The sequence below is a fragment of the Ranitomeya imitator genome, chromosome 1, assembly GCF_032444005.1.
Source record: "Ranitomeya imitator isolate aRanImi1 chromosome 1, aRanImi1.pri, whole genome shotgun sequence".
NCBI lineage: Eukaryota > Metazoa > Chordata > Amphibia > Anura > Dendrobatidae > Ranitomeya > Ranitomeya imitator.
In genome coordinates, this window is record NC_091282.1 from 402221311 (window position 1) to 402247019 (window position 25709).

General features: G+C 42.5%; 1 protein-coding gene across 4 annotated transcripts in view; it reads left to right on the forward strand.

Annotated features, from left to right (window-relative positions):
- RABGGTA (Rab geranylgeranyltransferase subunit alpha) overlaps positions 1-23419 on the forward strand; it is a 107791-nt gene extending 84372 nt beyond the window's left edge. For all 4 annotated transcript variants that reach the window (XM_069762363.1, XM_069762367.1, XM_069762378.1 and 1 more), the window contains 2 exons: positions 10876-10963; positions 23212-23419. In XM_069762363.1, the coding sequence (XP_069618464.1) occupies positions 10876-10963; positions 23212-23360 (237 nt within the window). In that variant the 3' untranslated portion in view covers positions 23361-23419. The remainder of the gene's footprint in view (positions 1-10875; positions 10964-23211) is intronic.
- The last annotated feature ends 2290 nt before the right edge of the window (positions 23420-25709 follow it).

Below are 25709 nucleotides of genomic sequence, written 5' to 3' on the forward strand. Positions count from 1 at the left end.
AACTGCATGGGGCATTACATGTGGCACATTGTTATATGAAGCATCTACGGGGCTATAGTGAACTGTATGGATCATTATATGTGGCACATTGTTATATGGAGCATCTATTGGGCCATAATGAACTGCATGGGGCATTAGATGTGGCACATTGTTATATGGAGCATCTATGGGGCCATAATGAACTGTATGGAGCATTATATGTGGCACATTGTTATATGGAGCATCTATGGTGACATAATGAACTGCATGGGGCATTACATGTGGCACATTGTTATATGAAGCATCTACGGGGCTATAATGAACTGTATGGATCATTATATGTGGCATATTTGTATATGGAGCATCTATGGGGCCATAATTAACTGTATGGAGCATTATATGTGGCATTGTTATATGGAGCATCTATGGGGCCATAATGAACTGTATGGAGCATTATATGTGGCACATTGTTATATGGAGCATCTATGGTGACATAATGAACTGCATGGGGCATTACGTGTGGCACATTGTTATATGAAGCATCTACGGGGCTATAATGAACTGTATGGATCATTATATGTGGCATATTTGTATATGGAGCATCTTATGGGGCCATCATAAACTGTGTGGAGCATTATATGGGGCTCCTGATTCAATATGGATATTCAAAAACACTTAACTTACTGATGTCTCAATTCATTTTACTTTTATTGGTATCTATTTTTATTTTTGAAATTTACCAGTAGCTGCTGCATTTCCACCCTAGGCTTATACTCGAGTCATTAAGTTTTCCCAGTTATTTGTGGCAAAATTAGGGGGGTCGGCTTAAACTCGAGTATATATGGTAATTATTTTTCTTCACTACCCAAAGGTATAAAACTCTGTGAGTCACCTGTGGTGTCAATATGGTCACTGAACCCCTAGATAAATTCATTGAGAGGGGGTTCTGCTGTTCTGGCACCTCATCCTTTCCCAGTGGGTCATGGCACCTGCAAACCATAATAGGAAAATGATGCTCCTTGCCTTCTGAGCTTTGCACTGTGCTTGAAAAATATTTCCCGATTACATGTAGGGTATTGGTGCACTTAGGAAAAAATGGACCTCTGTTTATTGTAAACAAAATTCCTATTAGCCCTATTAAAAACTTGGGGCTAAAACAACATTTTAGTGGTAAAAATGTAATTTACTCTTTCTTCCCGCTCAGTGGTATAAAATTCTGTGAGGCACATCAATATGATCACTGCATGACTAGATAAATTCATTGGGGAGTGTAGTTTGTAAAATGAATTCACTTATGGGGGGTTTCTGTTGTTCTGGCACCTCAGGGGCTCTGCCAATGTGACATGGCACCCTCAAACCATTCAAGCAAAATCTAAACGCCAATATGACGCCTCTTCCTTTCTGAGCTTGCACTGTGCCTCAAAAGTAGTACTCCCCCACATATGTGGTATCGGCGTACTCTGGAGAAGTTGCACAACAAACTGTATGGTGCACTTTCTCCTGTTACCCTTATGAAAATGCAAAACTTGGGGCCAAAATAAAATTTTTGTGGGGAAACTTAGATTTTTTTTTTCACGGCTCAACGTTATAAACTTCTGTGAAGCACCTGGGTGTTCACGTTCTCACCATGCATCAAATTACATTCCTTGAGGGGTCTAGTTTCCAAAATGGTGTCACATGTGGGGGGATTCCACTGTTTAGGCACATCAGGGGCTCTCCAAATAGGACATGACGTCCGCTAATGATTACAGGAAATTTTACATTAAAAAAGGCAAATGATGCTCCTTCCCTTCTGAGCTCTGCGGTGCGCCCAAACAGTAGTTTTCTTCCTCATATGGGGTATCGGTGTACTCAGGAGTAATTGCACATCAAATTGTATGGTGCAATATTTTGTGCTAATAACATATTTGTGGGGAAAATTAGATTTTTTTTTACTTTTACAGCTCAATGTTATAAACTTCTGTGAAGCACCTGAGGGTTCAATATGTTCACCACACATCTAGATCAGTTCCCTGAGGGGTGTAGTTTCAAAAATGGTGTCACAGTGGGGGATTTTCATTGTTTAGGTACATCAAGGTCTCTCCAAATGCGACATGGCATCTGCCAATTGTTCCAGCAAATTTTGCATTTAAAAAGTCAAATGGTGCTCCTTCCCTTCCGAGCTCTGCCGTGTGCCCAAACTGTAGTTTTCTCCCTCATATGGGGTATTGGCATGCTCTGGAGAAATTACACAAATTTTTGGGTTCCTTTTTTATCCTGTTACCCTTGTCATAATAAAAAAAATTGGATCTGAAGGCAATTTTTTGTGAAAAAAAGTTTAATGTTAATTTTTTTTTTCAAAAAATTCATGTGAAACACCTTAAGGGTTAATAAACTTCTTAAATGTGGTTTTGAGCACCTTGAGTGTTGCAGTTTTTAGAATGGTGTCACTTTTGGGTTTCTTCTATCACATAGACCCCTCAAAGTGACTTCAAATGTGATATGGTCCCTAAAAAAAATGGTTTAGTACATTTTGCTGATCAACTTTGAACCCTTATAACTTCCTAACAAAAAAAATTGGTTTTGGTGATGATGTAAAGTAGACATGTGAGAAATGTTATTTGTTAAATATTTTGTGAGATATATCTCTGATTTAAGGGCATGAAAATTCAAAGTTGGAAAATTGCAAAATTTTCCAAATTTTTGCCAAATTTCTGTTTTTTTTCACAAATGCAAGTCGTACTGAAGAAATTTTACCACTATCATGAAGTGAAGTACAATATGTCACTAGAAAAGAATCTCAGAATCACTGGGATCCATTGAAGTGTTCCAGAGTTATTACATCATAAAGTGACAGTGGTCAGAATTGTAAAAATTGGGCCGGTCATTAACGTGCAAACCACCTTCGGGGTGAAGGGGTTAAATTTCCCAGAGGAACATTCATCGGCAAATAGGCCTCCTAACCCTGGCATGCCAAAGTCGGTATGTCACTCACCACAAGGAGAAACGTTACCCTTTAGACTTTTTACGAAAATGCGTTTTTTCATTGCATTTTTGTTTGCAGATTTCTGATTCTTTATCACTTGCATTTGAATTTAGCCTTATTACTTGAATTATCCTTCAGATTAGCTACTTGCATCATTTTTTTTTTTTTCATTAAATTTTTATTGGAAATTTCAAATATGGTACAGAAGATAAAGAAAACTGTGGTATCACAGTACGACATCCGAGATGCCGGTATGGCAAACGGGGTATGGTTTGCATATTCTGCCCATGGAAGCCAAGTAAGCTCAAATTTGCCCACTTTGTCTGTGAGTATGGCAGATAGCTTTTCATTTATCATGTACCAAGAGAGGCGTGATTTAACCTCAGTTAGCTCTAAGTTTGGTTTTTTCCATGCCACTGCTATAGTTTGTTTGGCTGCTAGAAATATAAATGTGATGAGGGTTTGGGAATATTGGGGATACGCTTATTTAATAGGGCTTCCCAAGGGTTTTTCCTGATATTGACGTTTGTTATAGAGAGGATCATGTAGTATATCCTGGTCCAAAACCTGCGTACTATTGGGCATAGCCACCAGATATACATCATATCCCCTGTAGAGTTACAACCTCTAAAACAGTTTGGGGAGTAATTAGCGACTGCCTTAAGGTACCGTCACACTGAACGATATCGCTAGCGATCCGTGACGTTGCAGCGTCCTGGCTAGCGATATCGTTCAGTTTGACACACAGCAGCGATCAGAATCCTGCTGTGATGTCGTTGGTCGCTGCAGAAAGTCCAGCACTTTATTTGGTCGCTGGACTCCCTGCAGACATCGCTGAATCGGCGTGTGTGACACCGATTCAGCGATGTCTTCACTGGTAACCAGGGTATACATCGGGTTACTAAGCGAAGGGCCGCGCTTAGTAACCCGATGTTTACCCTGGTTACCAGCGTAAAAGTTAAAAAAAACAAACACTACATACTTACCTTCCTGTTATGAAAGGCAATTCAGTACCACAATGGACATAGCGGTCAGAGCACATACAGTGATCTGACAATAACCCAAAATCATAGAACGAGCTCTGAGACGTGGGAACTCTGCAGACCGCAATCCCTAATCCTCTCCAAACAACACTAGTGGCAGCCGTGGATTGCGCCTAACTCTGCCTATGCAACTCGGCACAGCCTGAGAAACTAACTAGCCTGAAGATAGAAAATAAGCCTACCTTGCCTCAGAGAAATACCCCAAAGGAAAAGGCAGCCCCCCACATATAATGACTGTGAGTTAAGATGAAAAGACAAACGTAGAGATGAAATAGATTCAGCAAAGTGAGGCCCGACTTTCTTAACAGAGCGAGGATAGAAAAGATAACTTTGCGGTCTACACAAAACCCTAAAGAAAACCACGCAAAGGGGGCAAAAAGACCCTCCGTACCGAACTAACGGCACGGAGGTACACCCTTTGCGTCCCAGAGCTTCCAGCAACAAATTAGACAAGCTGGACAGAAAAAATAGCAAACAAATAGCAAAGAAGAACTTAGCTATGCAGAGCAGCAGGCCACAGGAATGATCCAGGGAAAAGCAAGTCCAACACTGGAACATTGACAGGAAGCCAGGATCAAAGCATTAGGTGGAGTTAAGTAGAGAAGCACCTAACGACCTCACCAGATCACCAGAGGGAGGAAACTCAGAAGCCGCAGTACCACTTCCCTCCACCAACAGAAGCTCACAGAGAGAATCAGCCGAAGTACCACTTGTGACCACAGGAGGGAGCTCTGCCACAGAATTCACAACACCTTCCACTGTCTGTCCCTCGGCGCTCTGCTTCTCTGACCTGTGTAAGCCCAGCGGCCGGAAAGCAGAGCAGTGACGTCACCGCTCTGCTTTCCGGCCGCTGGGCTTACACAGGGCAGAGAAGCAGAGCGCCGAGGGACAGACAGCGGAAGGTAAGTATGTAGTGTTTGTTTTTTTTAACTTTTACGCTGGTAACCAGGGTAAACATCGGGTTACTAAGCGCGGCCCTGCGCTTAGTAACCCGATGTTTACCCTGGTTACCGGCATCGTTGGTCGCTGGAGAGCTGTCTGTGTGACAGCTCTCCAGCGACCAAACAGCGATGTTGCAGCGATCCGGATCGTTGTCGGTATCGCTGCAGCGTCGCTCAGTGTGACGGTACCTTTAGCAACTCTGGCTGGTGACAAGTACCATCTAGTTAGCACTTTATAATTGGTCTCTAGCATGAGAGTATTTAGCATACCTCCAGTGGAGGAGGACCAAATTTGGGTCCACTCTGAGTCTGACAGGGTAGAACCAATATCGGACTCCCAGCGAGATGTGTAGCCTAGGCTTCGCCTACGGGAGGGTGAGTTAATATGCGAATAAAGGAGAGTTATAATGCCTGGAGCATGTGGATTTTGACGGCATCTCTGTTCAAAGGGAGTAAAGGAATAAGGGTGGGTAGAATTTTTTAGAAGTGATTGGACAAAATGTTTAAGTTGTAAATAGCGGAATATTTCTCCCGGAGGGAGATGATATTTTTCACTCAGGGCTGAAAACGGGATAATCCCATCTATATTGAAAAGGTGGTGAACTCTTGTTATTCCCATCGCAACCCATAAGCAAAAGTTTCTACACCCGGGAGAAACTGGGTATTACCCCAGAGGGGGGCCAAGGGCAGAAATGGTGATATTAGCTGTGAAGAATATTTCAATGAGTCCCAAATTTTAAGCGAGTGCACTAGTATAGGATTTGAAATATTTCTACGTTGCTTTGGGAGAATCCATAAAATCGTGTCAAGAGTGTTCGAGTGTAACTCGGAGGCATCTAAGCCAAGCCAGAAGGGGGGTTCAGAATAAGCATGGTATAGAGTCAGTTGACCCAGTTGGGCTGCTTGATAGTATTTAGAGAGGTTTGGAACCCCCAGGCCACCCTTAAGATGGTGGCATTAAGGGGTGGCTCTATTAACTCTGGGGAGGCTGCCCTTCCAGACAAAGGTATTGACTGCTCGTTGAGCTATTTTAAGATATTGGTTTGGGACCAAGACTGGCAAAACTCGAAATAGGTAAAGCAGTTTAGGGAGGATGGTCATCTTTAGTGCACGTACTCGGCCAAGCCAAGAAAGATGCAATTTACCCCATGAATGAAGTATTAAACGGATTTTACGAAGCATGTCAGGATAATTAGCAGTATATAAAGAGTTATAGTCTGGGGTTAATTTCACTCCCAAGTAGTCCAAATGATTGGTAGTCCATTGGAACGGAAACTCATGCTTTAGTTGTGCAATTGTAGAAGAGGAATATTTTCAGATTTAGAAGGATTGACTTGTAGGCCAGAAATATGTTCAAAGTTGTTAAGAGTTTGAAGAAGGGCTGGTAGGGATAATTGGGGAGTCGTTAGAAGAAGCAGTATATCGTCGGCGAACAAAAAAAGTTTTTGGGGAACTGATGCTATGTTGACATCCTGAATGTTTGAGTTAAGTCGAAGATATATAGCTAGGGGCTCAAATGCCAGAAGAAATAATAGAGGTGATAAGGGACAGCCTTGGCGTGTGCCTCTATGGATAGAGAAGCGTGTGGAGAAGCCATTGTATCGTACATATGCCGAGGGGGAGCTATAAAGGGCATGAATCCATGTGAGAAAATGATCAGGGAATCCCCATCTTTGCAAGACCGCAAACAGGTAAGGCCAGGAAATAGTCAAAGGCTTTTTTGATATCAAGCGATAATAACATGCTTGGTATATGGCGTTGTTTGCAGTGGTGCAGCAGATGAGAGACCCTGCCTATATTATCTGAAGCTTGCCTATTGGTGACAAAACCCACCTGATCTCTATGTATCAAGGCTCCCAGGCCCGTATTTAGACGTTGAGATAAAATTTTTGCTAATATTTTAAGATCAACATTTATTAGGGATATTGGTCTATAGTTGGACCATAATAATTGATCGGTATTGGGTTTTGGTATCATAGATACAGCTGCTAATAAAGAGGCTTCTCCTGGGTTATTACCGTCTCTCAGGGAATTAAAGTAGTTGGTAAGATGAGGAATTAGGAGTGAGGCATATTTTTTATAGTATAAGGCCGTAAATCCATCTGGACCAGGTTTTTTATTAACTTTCAGTTGCTGGATGGCCAATTCTATGTCGTTAGGGGAGATAGTTTGATTTAATAATTCAATCATATTCGAACCAAGAGCTGGGAGAGGAATAGAATCTAAAAAGGCGTCCAGTTCCTCAGAATTTACTGTGGTAGTGGCGCTATATAACGGTTTCAGCTTCTGCTGAAACAATTGAATAATCTGTTATGGATTGAATGTAATTCCAGAAGTTGTACGTAGGCGTATTGGAGGGCGGGGTTGGGGTAGGCATCTTAACCGACGTGCTAAATTGGAATTGTTTCTATTGTTGAGAGCATAAAAACGTTGTTGAGACCAGCGTATATCTCGGTCTGCATTTTCTGATAAGCATAGGTCGAGTTCTGTACGAGCGTGAGAGAGGTCTTTGTATGTGGTAAGTGAGGGTGAGCTCTTCAACTGAGTCTCCAGCACTGATACCCTATGTTCCAATATCTTCTCACCTCTGTCTTTTTTCTTACGAGAGGCCTCTTGAATACAGAAACCTCTCATCACTGCCTTATGTGCTTCCCATAAGGAGATTGGTGAAGAAGCCGATTGAAGGTTCAAAGAGAAATATTCTTCGAGGTGATTTTTGAGTTTTTAAGCTTTTTCAGGGTAGGAGAGCAGGGAATCATTCAAAGTCCAGTTAAATGAGCGAGGTTTAGGGTGTAGTGTAGTACATGTGAGTTGAATTGGGGAATGATCAGACCACGGGGTAGAGAGAATGGAGATGTTTGAGACATTAGGAATAAAGGATGGATGGACAAAGATATGGTCTATTCTAGTATAGACTAAATCAGGGGTGTCAAACTGCATTCCTCGAGGGCCGCAAACCATGCGGGTTTTCAAGATTTCCTTAGCATTGCACAAGGTGCTGTAATCATGATGTGTGTAGGTGATTAAATTATCACCTGTGCAGTACAAGGAAATCCTGAAAACATGACCTGTTTGCAGCCCTTGAGGAATGCAGTTTGACACCCCTGGACTAAATGACGGGGGTAAAAATACGTATAGTCTTTGTCCGAAGGATGCAAGTCCCTCCATAGGTCTACCCAGTGATATTGAGAGAGGAGTTTAAGAGAGGTCGAGTCTCCCGTGGGATAGGGCGGCGAGGGGGTAGGAGATCGTGTATTGATAGACCTATCAAGGTTAGATTTAAGTATGCAGTTGGAATCGCCACATAGTAGTGTGGTTCCTTGGGCATGTTCCGAGACTAATTCGCATAAGCGAGAGAAGAAGACAGTTTGGTGGGTGTTAGGGGCATAATAAGAGACAATGGTTATTAGTTCATCTGAAATGGAACCAGTTATTATTAAATAGCGGCCGTCTTTGTCAGTAACTGACGATTTAAAGACGAAAGGGACAGACCTTTTAAAACAAATGGCAACGCTTTTAGTTTTATTCGGGGCATTTGCTAAATAAAATAACGGGTAAGAGGCAGACAGAAACTTTGGATAGGAGCTGGCCGAGAAGTGCATCTCCTGGAGGCAGACCACATCGGCCTGTTGGGTCCTATAATAGCGAAAAACCTTGGTACGTTTGTGCGGAGAATTGAGGCCACGCACATTGTGAGAAATGATCGTTAGCGGCATGGAAAAAAAATTTAGGTTCGCTTATGATAGCTAACAGTTGTGATTTTGGGCAGGAGGTGAAAAACACTTTTTGGCATGGGTGAAATAGAAGCTTTACACTCGGGTGGAAAATGGAGAAGTATTGGGTGGCTGGGACATCATATGTAGGGTAGGTCGGGTACTACAGGAATATAGGGATAAAAATGGTCACAAGGGTAACTTTAACAATGTTGGCTAAGCACAGCTTGCTGAGCAGCAGTGTATAAAGACACTGTAGGGACATAGGATCTTGTCAGGGACAACGTGGTTTAGAATATCTACTATATAATTGTCTAAGGGTCACTTCCGTCTGTCCTTTCTTTCTGTTTCTTTCTTTCTTTCTTTCTTTCTTTCTTTCTGTCACGGTTATTCATTCGCTGATTGGTCTCGCCAGCTGCCTGTCATGGCTGCCGCGACCAATCAGCGACGGGCGCAGTCCGGAAGAAAATGGCCGCTCCTTACTCCCCGCAGTCAGTGCCTGTTGCCCGCATACTCCCCTCCGGTCACCGCCAACACAGGGTTAATGCCGGCGATAACGGACCGCGTGATGCCGTGGGTAACGCACCCCGTTACCGCCGCTATTAACCCTGTGTGTCCCCAACTTTTTACTATTGACGCTGCCTATGCGGCATCAATAGTAAAAAATGTCATGTTAAAAATAATAATAATAATAAAAACCTGCTATACTCACCTTCTGTAGCCGCTCGCGCCGCCCGCCATCTTCCGTTGCAGGTTCCGGTGGCAGAAGGACCTGCCATGACGTCACGGTCATGTGACCGCGATGTCATCACAGGCCCTGTGCGCCTGCGCTACAAAGACCTGCCATGACGTCACGGTCATGTGACCGCGACGTCATCACAGGTCTTGCGCTCATACCAACCCTGGGACCGGAAGCTGCCGTGGACTACAAGGGCTCCCTCGGAAAGGTGAGTATATGTTTATTTTTTATTTTTTAACCCGTGACAAACCTGGATGGGCTATATACTACGTAGCTGGGCAATATACTATGTGACTGGCCAATATACTACGTAGCTGGGCAATATACTACGTGACTGGCCGATATACTACGTGGCTCTGTGCTGTATACTACTTCGCTGTGCAATATACTACGTGGTTCTGTGCTGTATACCAGAGGTGTCAAACTGCATTCCTCAAGGGCCGCAAACAGGTCATATTTTCAGGATTTCCTTAGCATTGCACAAGGTGCTGTAATCATTATGTGTGTAGGTGATTAAATTATCACCTGTGCAGTACAAGGAAATCCTGAAAACATGACCTGTTTGCGGCCCTTGAGGAATGCAGTTTGACACCTCTGCTGTATACTACGTCACTGGGCAATATACTACGTAGCTATACTACGTCACTGGGCAATATAGTACGTCACTGGGCAATATACTACGTGCCTGGGCAATATACTACGTGTCTGGGCAATATACTACATCACTGGGCAATATACTACGTGTCTGGGCAATATACTACGTGAATGGACAATATACTACGTGGCTGGGCAATATACTACGTGGCTGGGCAATATACTACGTGGGCTGTGCAATATACTACGTGGACATGCATATTCTAGAATACCCGATGCGTTATAATCGGGCCACCATCTAGTAACTAATATATTTGGGCATATGGGTGGGGTGGGGTGTTTTAGGGAAAGCTGGATATGTAGAACATTAACATAACTTAACATAGTACTGGGTCAACAACGGGCTGCCTACCAGGCAAGCCTCATGTAGGCAGCAATAAAAGGGATAATTTAACCATTATAAAAATACTATATTCACTGCATAATGTAAATTCAACAGCGATAATATGAGGTTAGAAATAGATCGTTAATACATGGTGAGAAAAATACGCTATCACAAGTACTTGTGATGGGTAAGGTAACCCAGCGTGTTTTGATAACGAATAAATGCCTAATTAAGGCCGCTTGCATCATATATTTGAAGTCTGTAGCCACTTATATGTTACTTTATTCTCTGATACCTCTCAATTATAGTGATTAATTTCAGCACGTATCCAACCATTCAGACCTAGAGATTCTGCTCAATGACCAGATTTCAGAAGGATGTACATGTGAAAGTTTCCAAAGAAATCGTTAATGATCTCTGGCCTTATGCATTGTACTTTGTGAACTGCTGCTCTCATTTGTACTAGTTTTCATGTATTCTGTATTTAGGTTTCTCATTTATTTTTCCTTTTTAAAGGTGCTGGAAGTGGACAATAATGAAATTTCACATCTAGAAGGAGTGTGGAATTTACCGAAGCTGGAAGAGTTGTCTTTGAAGTGTAATCGTATCCTTTAGAATTAATTGTTTTTGGTAAAATTAGTTGTCGTGTCCTTAATTGCTATCTTCTAATAATGCAGCAATTTAATTCTGGCTACTTGTAATTCTTCGGATTTTTTTTTTCTCCATGATTTTAAATCCAGTATATATGCTTAAAAAAGTTGCCAGACTCTTGACTGCCTATGGAGAAATTTGTACTGTTCTTAATCATTAGCAGTCCTTCAGGTTTTCTCATGAAGCTTCCTAATGAGTTTCTGCAGCTGCTTTGCATAAGGCCTGTGAGCATAGGAGCTCATTGGTAATGAGTAATGTTGTACATGAGAACCGAGAAAGGAAGTCATCGGATGCAAAGTGAAGCAGGGGAAAAAAAGTCTGGCACAGAAGGGATCTTGGGAGGGAACGGTGATGTATATATTTAATTTACGGAAGAAGTTAATTGGAACTTGGCTGCTAATCAAGCCAAAAGGGTGGTGTAAATACTAGAAGCTAGAATGATGACCACAGATTTGATTTTGTATACTTGGGTCTCTGAGGCAAGAGTTGAGCCTGGTTCCACCTCTTAGATAAAAAAGGGACCAATTGAAATGTATTACTTTTTTTAGTCCCACCGCTGGACTTGAACCTGTGATCATTGGATTGCTTATACTATACACTTCAATACTAATTAGTTGCTATAAATAGTGAAATCTATCAATGGCTGATAGTACTCATACAAGTACCAAAATAGCAATGACAGCTGCCTTCAGCAGGATACCACTGTAACCCTTCAATTCCCCACTATTGGCACAGGAGCTCCGGTAACATAGTTAGCAAGGTTGAAAAAAGACATTTGTCCAACCAGTTCAGCCTTTATTTTGTCAGAATAAATCTCCTGATCTAAGTCATTCTAAAGAACCTAATAACCAGGAAGATATCCAGGCCTCTCTTGAACCCCTCGACTGAGTTCGCCATCAGCACCTCCTCAGGCAAGGAACACCAGTGTCATCATCCATTCCAGGGTTTAATCCTGTCTGCCCTTTTTCCGGGGCGGATCATGTCAAGGGTTAACTTTGCTCTGCCTTATTCTGGTTTCAGGTTCACTATTTAGCCTTGATGCATCCTGCTGGCAGTGTCAGCTATAGTTCTGCCTTTGGCGTGTAAACCTGACTCTGGTAGCCCTTGATTTGTCCTGCTGTGATCCCTGACTTGCCCCGTGTCTGTTGACTCCCTTTGTCTGCCCTTTTCCCAGCATTTCCCTGTTTGTTGGTTTGATTCTCTGGTTTCTGACTTGGCTTGTATTCGGACTCGCTTCTGCCTTCTGTCTTTGTCGTATCCGCTTCTGACCTTTCCTGAACCTCCTGGCTTGTTCCTGACCACTTGTACTGCTGATACCTTTTGTACTTCTGCCTCTTGATTGTTTTTTGACTCGCCTTGTCTGACCACTCCCTTGCCACTTGGTGGCACCTGTGCTGCTGCTCTGTGGTGCTACTCTGTGTACTCAGTCTCACTTCCCTCTGAAGCTCCCTCTGGTGGAGGTTGCGCTATACTGCACTGCAGCAGCATGACAACCAGATTCTCAATGCCCTAAAAGTAAAGAATCTTCTTCTATGTTGGTGGAAAAACCTCTCCTCCAGACGCAGAGAATGCCCCCTTGTGACCCTCACCTTCCTTGGTATAAACAGATCTTCGGAGAGATATTTGTATTGTCCCTTTATATACTTATACATGGTTATTAGATCGCGCCTCAGTCATCTTTTTTCTAGACTAAATAATCCTAATTTTGCTAATCTCTCTGGGTATTGTAGTTCCCCCATCCCCTTTATTAATTTTGTTGCCCTCCTTCGTACTCGCTCTAGTTCTGTTATATCCTTCCTGAGCACTGGTGCCCAAAACCGTACACAGTACTCCATGTGCGGTCTAACCAAGGATTTGTACAGAGGCAGTATAATGCTCTCATCATGTGTATCCAGACCTCTTTTAATGCACCCCATGATCTTGTTTGCCTTGGCAGCCGCTGTCTGGTACTGGCTGCTCCAGGTAAGTTTAGGATCCCCAAGTCATCTCCATGTCAGATTTACCCAGTGGTTTCCCGTTCAGTGTGTAATGGTGATATTGATTCCTTCTTACCATGTCTATAACCTCACATTTATCATTGTTAAACCGCATCTTCCACCTCTCGGCCCAAGTTTCCAAGTTATCCAGATCCATCTGTAGCAGAATACTATCTTCCCTTGTATTGACTGCTTTATATAGTTTTGTATCATCTGCAAATATTGATATTTTATTGTGTAAACCTTCTACCAGATAGTTAATAAATATGTTGAAGAGAATAGGTCCCAACACCGACCCCTGCGGTACCCCACTGGTCACAGTTATCCAGTAAGGCTAGGTTCACATTGTGTTGGTGCAGTCCGTTCAACGCATAAGTTAAACGGACTGCACCAATGCTAGTGCCTTTTAAAGATCGCGTTATGCGATAGCGCAGATGCTCCACCTACGCTATCGGTGACTGACCCGGAAACGCTGCAGCCCGCGTCTGAGGGTCCATCACAGAATGACGGCACATTGATAATGCATGCCGATTATGACATGCGTTAGCGATGAGCTACATAGTGGCAGTCATTGGGTTACATAGCGTTAATGCCGCTGTGTAACGGATGCTGTCAGCACATTGCCTTTGACGCAATGTGAACCTGGCCTTAAGAGAATATACCATTTATAACCACCCTCTGCTTTCTATTACTAAGCCAGTTACTTACCCATTTACACACATTTTCCCCCAGGCCCAGCATTCTCATTTTGTGTACCAACCTCTTGTGCGGCACGGTATCAAACGCTTTGGAAAAATCAAGATATACCACGTCTAATGACTCACCTTGGTCCAATCTATAGCTTACCTCTTTATAAAACTGATTAGATTGGTTTGACAGGAGCGATTTCTCATAAACCCATGCTGATATGGAGTTAATTATTCTCATTGAGATAATCCAGAATAACATCCCTCAGAAACCCTTCAAATATTTTACCAACAATAGAGATTAGACTTACTGGCCTATAATTTCCAGGTTCACTTTTAGAGCCCTTTTTGAATATTGGTATCACATTTGCTTTAGACTCTATTACATTACTTAGTTCTCTTAGCACTCGTGGGTGTATGCCAACCGGACCCTGAGATTTATCTATTTCAATCTTATTTAGCTGGTTTCACACTTCTTCTTGGGTTAGATTGGTGACCCTTAATATAGGGTTTTCTTTGTCTCTGCATTTCACCTACCTTTATATTTTCCACCGTAAATACTGTGGAGAAGAAGGTGTTTAATATATTAGCTTTTTCCTTGTCATCTACAGCTATTCTTTCCTCACAGTTTTTCAAGTGGCCTACACTTTCACTTTTGATTCTTTTACTATTGATATAGTTGAAGAACAGTTTGGGATTAGTTTTACTCTCCTTAGCAATGTGCTTCTCTATTTCCTTTTTAGCAGCTTTAATTAGTTTTTTAAGATTAAGAGTATTTTTCTCCATATAGTTTTTTAGATCTTCAATGGTGCCATCCTGCTTAAGTAATTTAAATGCTTTCTTTCTACTGTCAATTGCCCCTCTTACTTCTTTGTTTAGCCACATTGGGTTTTTCCTATTTCTTGTCCTTTTATTCCCACAAGGTATAAACCGCTTTTACAGTGCCTATTTAGGATGTTCTTAAACATTTCCCATTTATCTGTTTTCTTATTTCTGAGGACATTGTCCCAGTCAACCAGATTAAGGGCATCTCTAAGCTGGTCAAACTTTGCCTTCCTAAAGTTCAGTGTTTTTGTGACTCCCTGACAAGTCCCCCTAGCGAAAGACAAGTGAAACTGTACAATATTGTGGTCGCTATTTCCTAGATGCCCGACGACCTGCAGATTTTTTATTCTGTCAGGCCTATTAGATAGTATTAGGTCTAAAAGTGCTGCTCCTCTGTTTGGATTCTACACCAATTATGAAAGATAATTTTTCTTGGTTATTAGCAGAAGCCTGTTGCTGTGATGGGTTTCACAGGTCTCTGTTTCTCAGTTAATATCCGGGTAGTTAAAGTCCCCCATAACCAGGACCTCATTATGGGTTGCAGCTTCATCTATCTGCCTTAGTAGTAGAATTCAGACCCCTTTACATTTTTCACTCTTTGTTTCATTGCAGCTATTTGGTAAATTCAAAAAAGTTCATTTTTTTTCTCATTAACCCCTTTACCTCCAAGGGTGGTTTGCACGTTAATGACCGGGCCAATTTTTACAATTCTGACCACTGTCCCTTTATGAGGTTATAACTCCGAAACGCTTCAACGGATCCTGGTGATTCTGACATTGTTTTCTCGTGACATATTGTACTTCATGATAGTGGTAAAATTTCTTTGATAGTACCTGCGTTTATTTGTGAAAAAAACGGAAATTTGGCGAAAATTTTGAAAATTTCGCAATTTTCAAACTTTGAATTTTTATGCAATTAAATCACAGAGATATGTCACACAAAATACTTAATAAGTAACATTTCCCACATGTCTCCTTTACATCAGCATAATTTTGGAACCAATTTTTTTTTTGTTAGGGAGTTATAAGGGTTAAAAGTTGACCAGCAATTTCTCATTTTTACAACACCATTTTTTTTAGGGACCACGTCTCATTTGAAGTCATTTTGAGGGGTCTATATGATAGAAAATTCCCAAGTGTGACACCATTCTAAAAACTGCACCCCTCAAGGTGCTCAAAACCACATTCAAGAAGTTTATTAACCCTTCAGGTGTTTAATAGGAATTTTTGGAATGTTTAAATAAAAATGAACATTTAACTTTTTTACACAAAAAATTTACTTCAGCTCCAATTTGTTTTATTTTACCAAGGGTAACAGGAGAAATTGGACCCAAAAAGTTGTTGTCCAATTTGTCCTGAGTACGCTGATACCCCATATGTGGCAGTAAACCACTGTTTGGGCGCATGGGAGAGCTCAGAAGGGAAGGAGCGCTATTTGACTTTTCAATGCAAAATTGACAGGAATTGAGATGGGACGCCATGTTGCGTTTGGAGAGCCACTGATGTGCCTAAACATTGAAACCCCCCACAAGTGACACCATTTTGGAAAGTAGACCCCCTAAGGAACTTATCTGGATGTGTGGTGAGCACTTTCACCCACCAAGTGCTTCACAGAAGTTTATAATGCAGAACCGTAAAAATAAAAAATCATATTTTTTCACAAAAATTATATTTTTGCCCCCAATTTTTTATTTTTCCAAGGGTAAGAGAAGAAATTGGACCTCAAAAGTTGTTGTCCAATTTGTCCCGAGTACGCTGATACCCCATATGTGGCAGTAAACCACTGTTTGGGCGCATGGGAGAGCTCGGAAGGGAAGGAGCGCAGTTTGACTTTTCAATGCAAAATTGACAGAAATTGAGATGGGACGCCATGTTGCGTTTGGAGAGCCACTGATGTGCCTAAACATTGAAACCCCCCACAAGTGACACCATTTTGGAAAGTAGACCCCCTAAGGAACTTATCTAGAGGTGTGGTGAGCACTTTGACCCACCAAGTGCTTCACAGAAGTTTATAATGCAGAACCGTAAAAATAAAAAATCATATTTTTTCACAAAAATTATATTTTTGCCCCCAATTTTTTATTTTTCAAAGGGTAAGAGAAGAAATTGGACCTCAAAAGTTGTTGTCCAATTTGTCCTGAGTACGCTGATACCCCATATGTGGCAGGAAACCACTGTTTGGGCGCATGGGAGAGCTCGGAAGGGAAGGAGCGCCGTTTGACTTTTCAATGCAAAATTGACAGGAATTGAGATGGGACGCCATGTTGCGTTTGGAGAGCCACTGATGTGCCTAAACATTGAAACCCCCCACAAGTGACACCATTTTGGAAAGTTGACCCCCTAAGGAACTTATCTGGATGTGTGGTGAGCACTTTGACCCACCAAGGGCTTCACAGAAGTTTATAATGCAGAGCCATAAAAATAAAACAAAATTTTTTTCCCACAAAAATTATTTTTTAGCCCCCAGTTTTGTATTTTCCCTAGGGTAACAGGAGAAATTGGACCCCAAAAGTTGTTGTCCAATTTGTCCTGAGTACGCTGATACCCCATATGTGGGGGGGAACCACCGTTTGGGCGCATGGGAGGGCTCGGAAGGGAAGGAGCGCCATTTGGAATGCAGACTTAGATGGAATGGTCTGCAGGCGTCACATTGCGTTTGCAGAGCCGCTAATGTACCTAAACAGTAGAAACCCCCCACAAGTGACCCCATATTGGAAACTAGACCCCTCAATGAACTTATCTAGATGTGTTGTGAGAACTTTGAACCCCCAAGTGTTTCACTACAGTTTATAACGCAGAGCCGTGAAAATAAAAAATCTTTTTGTTTTCCCACAAAAATTATTTTTTAGCCCCCAGTTTTGTATTTTCCCAAGGGTAACAGGAGAAATTGGTCCACAAAAGTTGTTGTCCAATTTGTCCTGAGTACGCTGATACCCCATATGTTGGGGTAAACCCCTGTTTGGGCACACAGGAGAGCTCGGAAGGGAAGGAGCACTGTTTTACTTTTTCAACGCAGAATTGGCTGGAATTGAGATCGGACGCCATGTCGTGTTTGGAGAGCCCCTGATGTGCCGAAACAGTGGAAACCCCCCAATTATAACTGAAACCCTAATCTAAACACACCCCTAACCCTAATTCCAACGGTAACCCTAACCACACCTCTAACCCTGACACACCCCTAACCCTAATCCCAACCCTATTCCCAACTGTAAATGTAATCTAAACCCTAACCCTAACTGTAGCCCCAACCCTAACCCTAGCCCTAACCCTAGCCCTAACCCTAACCCTAGCCCTAACCCTAGCCCTAATGGGAAAATGGAAATAAATACATTTTTTTTTATTTTTCCCTAACTAAGGGGGTGATGAAGGGGGGTTTGATTTACTTTCATAGCGAGTTTTTTAGCGGATTTTTATGATTGGCAGCCGTCACACACTGAAAGACCCTTTTTATTGCAAAAAATATTTTTTGCAATACCACATTTTGAGAGCTATAATTTTTCCATATTTTGGTCCACAGAGTCATGTGAGGTCTTGCTTTTTGCGGGACGAGTTGACGTTTTTATTGAAAACATTTTTGGGCACGTGACATTTTTTGATCGCTTTTTATTCCGATTTTTGTGAGGAAGAATGACCAAAAGCCAGCTATTCATGAATTTCTATTGGGGGAGGCGTTTATACCGTTCCGCGTTTGGTAAAATTGATAAATCAGTTTTATTCTTCGGGTCAGTACGATTACAGCGATACCTCATTTATATCATTTTTTTTATGGTTTGGCGCTTTTATACGATAAAAACTATTTTACAGAAAAAATAATTATTTTTGCATCGCTTTATTCTCAGGACTATAACTTTTTTATTTTTTTGCTGATGATGCTGTATGGCGGCTCTTTTTTTGCGGGACAATATGACGCTTTCAGCGGTACCATGGTTATTTATATCTGTCCTTTTGATCGCGTGTTATTCCACTTTTTGTTCGGCGGTATGATAATAAAGCGTTGTTTTTTGCCTCGTTTTTTTTTTTTTTTCCTTACGGTGTTTACTGAAGGGGTTAACTAGTGGGACAGTTTTATAGGTCGGGTCGTTACGGACGCGGCGATACTAAATATGTGTACTTTTATTGGGTTTTTTTTTTATTTAGATGAAGAAATGTATTTATGGGAATAATATTTTTTTTTTTTTTTCATTATTTTGGAATATTTTTTTTTATTTTTTTTACACATTTGGAAATTTTTTTTTTTACTTTTTTACTTTGTCCCAGGGGGGGACATCACAGATCAGTGATCTGACAGTTTGCACAGCACTCTGTCAGATCACTGATCTGATATGCAGCGCTGCAGGCTTCACAGTGCCTGCTCTGAGCAGGCTCTGTGAAGCCACCTCCCTCCCTGCAGGACCCGGATCCGCGGCCATCTTGGATCCGGAGCTGGACTGAGCAGGGAGGGAGGTGAGACCCTCGCAGCAACGCGATCACATCGCGTTGCTCCGGGGGTCTCAGGGAAGCCCGCAGGGAGCCCCCTCCCTGCGCGGTGCTTCCCTGCACCGCCGGCACATCGCGATCATCTTTGATCGCGGTGTGCCAGGGGTTAATGTGCCAGGGGCGGTCCGTGACCGCTCCTGGCACATAGTGTCGGATGTCAGCTGCGATAAGCAGCTGACACCCGGCCGCGATCGGCCGCGCTCCCCCCGTGAGCGCGGCCGATCGGCTATGACGTACTATCCCGTCCAGGGTCAGATAAGCCCAGGGCACCTCGACGGGATAGTACGTCTAAGGTCACAGAGGGGTTAATGTACACTCTGCACCCCATATTGACTGAAAAAAAACGGAAATGTAGAAATTTTTGCATATTTATTAAAAAATATAAATTTAAATATCTCATGGTCATAAGTATTCAGACCCTTTGCTCGGACACTCATATTTAAGTCACATGCTGTCCATTTCCTTGTGTTCCCCCTTGAGATGGTTCTACTCCTTCATTGGAGTCCAGCTGTGTTTAATTAAACTGATAGGACTTGATTTGGAAAAGCACACACCTGTCTATATAAGACCTCACAGTGCTTATCAGAACAAGTGAGAATCATGAGGTCAAAGGAACTGGCTAAGGAGTTTACAGACAGAATTGTGGCAAGGCACAGATCTGGCCAAGATTACAAAAGAATTTCTGCAGTACTCAAGGTTCCTAAGAGCACTGTGGCCTCCATAAGGATCATCAGAAGTCTTCCTAGACCTGACCGCCCAGCCAAACTGAGCAATCGTGGGAGAAGAGCCTTGGTGAGAGAGGTAAAGAAGATGCAGTAGGGAGATGGGAGAAAGTTCCACAAAGTCAACTATCACTGCAGCCCGCCACTAGTCAGGCCCTTATGGCCGAGTGTCCCGACGGAAGCCTCTCCTCAGTGCAAGACGTATGAAAGCCCACATGGAATTTGCTAAAAAACACATGAAGGACTACCAGACTATGAGAAACTAGATGGTGGCCCGATTCTAATGCATCGGGTATTCTAGAATATGCATGTCCACATAGTATATTGCCCAGCCACGTAGTATATTGCCCAGCTACGTAGTATATTGTCCAGCCACGTAGTATATTGCCCAGTCATGTAGTGTATTGCCCAGCCACGTAGTATATTGCACAGCGACGGAGTATACAGCACAGAGCCATGTAGTATACAGACTTAAAATAAAAAATAAACATATACTCACCCTCTGTTGAAGTCCTGGCCCTGTGTGCGGTGCACGCGGCAGCTTCTGGTCCCAGGGTTGGTATGGGCGCAGGACCTGTGATGACGTCGCGGTCACATGACCGTGACGTCATGGCAGGTCTTTCTCGCAGGACCTGTGATGACGTCGCGGTCACATGACCATGACGTCATGGCAGGCCCCTGTCACATACCATCCTTGCCACCGGAACCTGCCTCTTACATGGAGCGGTTACCGGAGCGTCACGAGGAGCGGGAAGGTGCCGGAATCTGAGTATATGATGATTTATTTATTTTATTTTTTTAACATTAGATCTTTTTACTATTGAGGCTGCATAGGCAGCATCAATAGTATAAAAGTTGGTCACACAGGGTTAATAGCAGCATTAATGGAGTGCGTTACACCGCGGCATAACGTGGTCCATTAGCGCTGCCATTAACCCTGTGTAAGCGCTGACTGGAGAGGAGTACGGAGCGGGCATTGACTGCGGGGAGGAAGGAGCGGCCATGTTGCCGCCGGACTGCGCCCGTCGCTGATTGGTCGTGGGCGTTTTGCCACGACCAATCAGCAACTTGGATTCCATGACAGACAGAGGCCGCGACCGATGAATATCCGTGACAGAAAGAAAGACAGAAGGACAGACGGAAGTGACCCTTAGACAATTATATAGTAGATAAGATTCTCTGGTCGAATGAGACAAAGATAGACCTTTTTGGTAAATAATTCTAAGCCGTATGTGTGGAGAAAACCAGGCACTGCTCATCACCTGTCCAATACAATCACAACAGTGAAACATGATGGCAGCATCATGCTATGGGGGTGTTTTTCAGCTGCAGGGACAGGCTGACTGGTTGTCATTGAAGGAAACATGAAAACAGACAAGTACAGAGATATTCTGGACGAAAACCTCTTCCAGAGTGCTCTGGACCTCAGACTTGGCCGAAGGTTCACCTTCCAACAAGACAATGACCCTAAGCACACAGCTAAAATAACAAAGGAATGGCTTCAGAACAACTCTGTGATCATTCTTGACTGGCCCAGCCAGAGCACTGACCTCAACCCAATCGAGCATCTCTGGAGAGACCTGAAAATGGCTGTGCACCAATGTTCACCATCCAACCTGATGGAACTGGAGAGGATCTGCAAGGAAGAATGGTAGAGAATCCCCAAATCCAGGTGTGAAAAACTTGTTACATCCTTCCCAAGAAGACTCGTGGCTTTACTAGCTCAAAAGAGTGCTTCTATTCAATACTGAGCAAAGGGTCTGAATATTTATGACTGTTATATTCCAGTTTTTCTTTTTTAATACATTTGCAAAAATTTCTACATTTCTGTTGACCAAAGTGGATACCAATAATCTGATTATAGAAGACAGCAAGTATTGTTGTTGTGATGTTTGAATACATAAATGTACTATGCAGGTGGGAAAGAATTCCTATTTTACACAGCCTGTGTTCTGCTGAGGGTATTGCAGGGAAGCAAGATTCCTGTGATTTCTCTGGTGTTCAGGGGGAAATATACCGTATATACTCGAGTATAAGCCGAGATTTTCAGCCCAAAATTTTGGGCTGAAAGTGCCCCTCTCCGCTTATACTCGAGTCACGGTGGGCGGCAGGGTCAGCGGGTGAGAGGGAGAGGCATTCTTACCTAGTCCCGGCGGTCCTGACGCTCCCTCTGCCCGTCCCACAGTCTTCTGTGCTGCAGCTCTTCCCCTGTACAGCGGTCACGTGGGACCGCTGATTAGAGAAATGAATATGCGGCTCCACCTCCCATAGGGGTGGAGCCGCATATTCATTTCTCTAATCAGCGGTAACGGTGACCGCTGATAGAGGAAGAGGCTGCGGCACCGAAGACCGTGTGACAGGCAGAGGGAGCGGGACGCTGGGAGCAGGTAAGTATGTAATATTCACCTGTCCACGTTCCACACGCCGGGCGCCGCTCTGTCTTCGCGTCCTCTTGCTCTGACTGTTCAGGTCAGAGGGCGCGATGACGCATATAGTGTGCGCGGCGCCCTCTGCCTGATCAGTCAGTGCGGAGAGACGCCGAGACCGGACGCTGGGAGCTGCAAGCAGCGAGGTGAGTATGGCATTTTTTTTTTTATTGCAGCAGCAGCAATGGCACAGCTTTATATGGCACAGCTATGGGGCAATAATGAACGGCGCAGAGCACTATATGGCACAGCTATGGGGCAATAATGAACGGTGCAGAGCACTATATGGCACAGCTATGGGGCAATAATGAACGGTGCAGAGCACTATATGGCACAGCTATGGGGTAATAATGAACGGTGCAGAGCACTATATGGCACAGCTTTCTATGGTACATCTATGGGGAAATAATGAACGGTACAGAGCACTATATGGCACAGCTATGGGGCCATAATGTACAGTATGGAGCATCTATTTTTATTTTGGAAATTCACTGGTAGCTGCTGCATTTTCCACCCTAGACTTATACTCGAGTCAATAAGTTTTCCCAGTTTTTTGTGGCAAAATTAGGGGGGTCGGCTTATACTCGGGTCGGCTTATACTCGAGTATATACGGTACTTAAATGTTTTGTTATTTGCGGACCGCTTGGGACTCTTCTGATAAGTCCTGATTGACTATACTAGTGTGAACTCTCTTTACATCACTAATTTTGATTGGAAATATATATTTATAAAATAAAATGGATTTCAGTCAGTCACAAGAAAAACACTTGTTTTTGTACTTAACGACAGTTAGGCCTCGATCCCTCAAGAGTGACGATTTTTCTCATCAGGCGATTTTAAAGGATCTTCAAGTTGCGCCAAAATTTTGCGTCTTTATAGCTTTCACCATTTTTTGGTGTTAAAGCTTTGATGAATCGTTTAGCAATGTATTAAATTCTATATGACATTTACTGATCTTGTATAAGGGACCACTAAACCTCCATGGGACCATGCTGTATTTTTAAATCTTGAATAATATATAAAGAATTAGCATTTATTGATAAATTATTTGTCAAATTTCACTTTACTTTTCCTAAACTACATGTCTTAGAAATAGAAAACGTTTTGAACCTGCAACCTCTTTGTAGCTGTCCTCGACTATCAGTGCTACATTTACAAGGAAATCCCATCTGTGAAACAGTAGATACCCAAGATCAGCTAAAATCTCTTCTGCCACATGTGACCCTTATTGAGATGTGACATTATTTATTATGACTTATTATTATTGTCACATTATAAATAAACGATTTCTGTTGTAATATTGGATTTTGTTTTCTTGATAAAAATAAAGAACTTTACACTTCAGGAGTGTTAAAGGGAACCTGTCACCCCGTTTTTTGAGATTGAGCTATAAATACTGTTAAATAGGGCCTGCGCTGTGTGTTCCTATAGTGTATGTAGTGTTCCCCGATTCCCTATGTATGCTGAGAAATAACTTACCAAAGTCGCCGTTTTCGCCTGTCAATCAGGCTGGTCAGGTCGGGAGGGCGTGGTGACATCGGTGGTTCTTCCTCAGCTTTACGTTGGTGGCGTAGTGGTGTAGTGGTGAAGACACAGCGCGCGATCTGCGCTGTAATCCCTTGCATCGGTGGGGGCGGCCATCTTCCTGGGGCCGCGCGTGCGCAGATCGAGTGCTCTGCTGCACGGGGCTTCAGGAAAATGGCCGCGGGATGCCGCGCGTGCGCATTAGAGATCGCGGCGGCCATTTTCCCAAAGCCGAGTTTGCATATTTTGTATGCCTGGAGTTTTCTGTTAACCCTTGTTTGTGTAGCCTTGTTTGTCGGGTTGGTGTATTGCGGTTCACAATAAGCGCCCCTCTTCCCTGGGTGGTGGAAGAGAACAGATGGAGGATAACTCAGGAGATAAGGCAAGTGTGGCGGCCCCGGCATATTCACCTTCATAAGTATCCTGGGAAATAGTGCAAACTAGGGCGTCCCCTAGTGATAGGGTCAGGGAAGGAGCCCCTGGTCCCAGGTCACCCAACAGTTGTGCCATGACAGTTATGTTATTCTGCCAACAAAAGACCTGGGAGTATTAATCTAAAAGAATTTTGTCTCCCCGATATATAGCAAAAATTCTACTAGGTCTAAACCTTGACCACCCTGGAGATTTGTTTAATATCGTTCCTGTTTGGTTTAATATTGGAAAGTTGATTGAGAAACAACAAGTTAGGGGCACAGTTACCACCATGAAGTTTGCTCGCATCTGAACATGTACAGTGATGCTTCAAGGTTTGTAAACCCTTCAAATGTATTTAGAAATGTGGAAAATTCTTACCTAAAAGTAGATAAAAATAACTAAATCAAATATGTTAGTCAATGATATATTTCTTTGGACAGTTTTAAAAAATAGAAAGAAAAACTTGAATCTGTAAGTGGCAAAAGTATGTGTACCTTTTAGGATTAGGAAATAATTTGAAGGTGAAATTGAAGTCTGGTTTTCAATCAGTGGAATAATGATACTTTAATATTTTAAGTCTGAACATCACAACATGTTTGTAGAAGTGTACTATGGTAAAAACAAAAGATTTCTGAGGATCTTAAGAGTTGTTGATAACATCAGGCTGGAAAAAGTTACAAAACCATCTCCTAAGAGTTTTGATTCCACCAGTACTGTCACACAGATTATTGTAAAAATGAAGCCATTCAAGACCAATGTTACCCTTCCAACTAGTCGAACAACAAAATATTACTCCAACATCAAGGTGTATACTGGTCTGCAAGGTCCACCATCAAAGGAGACACTCAACAAAAAGTGTACATGGCATGATTGCCACTGCTCTTCAAAGAAATATTGCTGCTTGTCAGCTGTTTGCTAAAGATCACCTGGACAAGCTAGAAGACTGCTGAAATAGTGTTTTGTAAATGGATGAGACCAAAATAGAACTTTTTGGTTTAAATGCGAAGTGTAATGCTTAGAGAAAGAAACACTGCATTACAGCATAGAGACTAAAGACAGGATACAGATTCCAAACACACAGCAGGACTTTCAGATTCCTGGGACATTCACATATTCCTCTTCCAATGTGGTGTTCTTAATTCTGTGCACTATATGTCCTATTGGGGGTCTCTATGTGGGAGAAACAGGACAGAAATTGAGAACAAGGATTAAGTCCCATCACCATATGATTACAGATTTAAAAAAGAAAAACAAATTACCGGTGGAAAAACATTTCTGTGGTCCAAGACATAGCATAAATAATATGAAAGTTGTCATATTAAAAGGCAAACTTCAAACAACAAAAACATTGAAGGGTTTGGGAATACAAACTTATTACAGTCTGCGATTCCCTCCACACAGGACTAAATCTGTTAGAAGGATTTATTACTCGCTACAAACTCTCAAAAATCTGCTCCAGAGACAGTGAGGGCACCAAACCTCTGATCTTACATGGATATTGGGACTATAAACCTTTAACACATCTAATCTAATCCAATTAAGGATTCATTCTCTGAGCTCAGTTTGTTTATTTAAATGTACAAATATTATGCCATACCTCTGTTTTTGTGTATATATTTGTGTTTCTTCAGATACTTTGTTTTACCATGC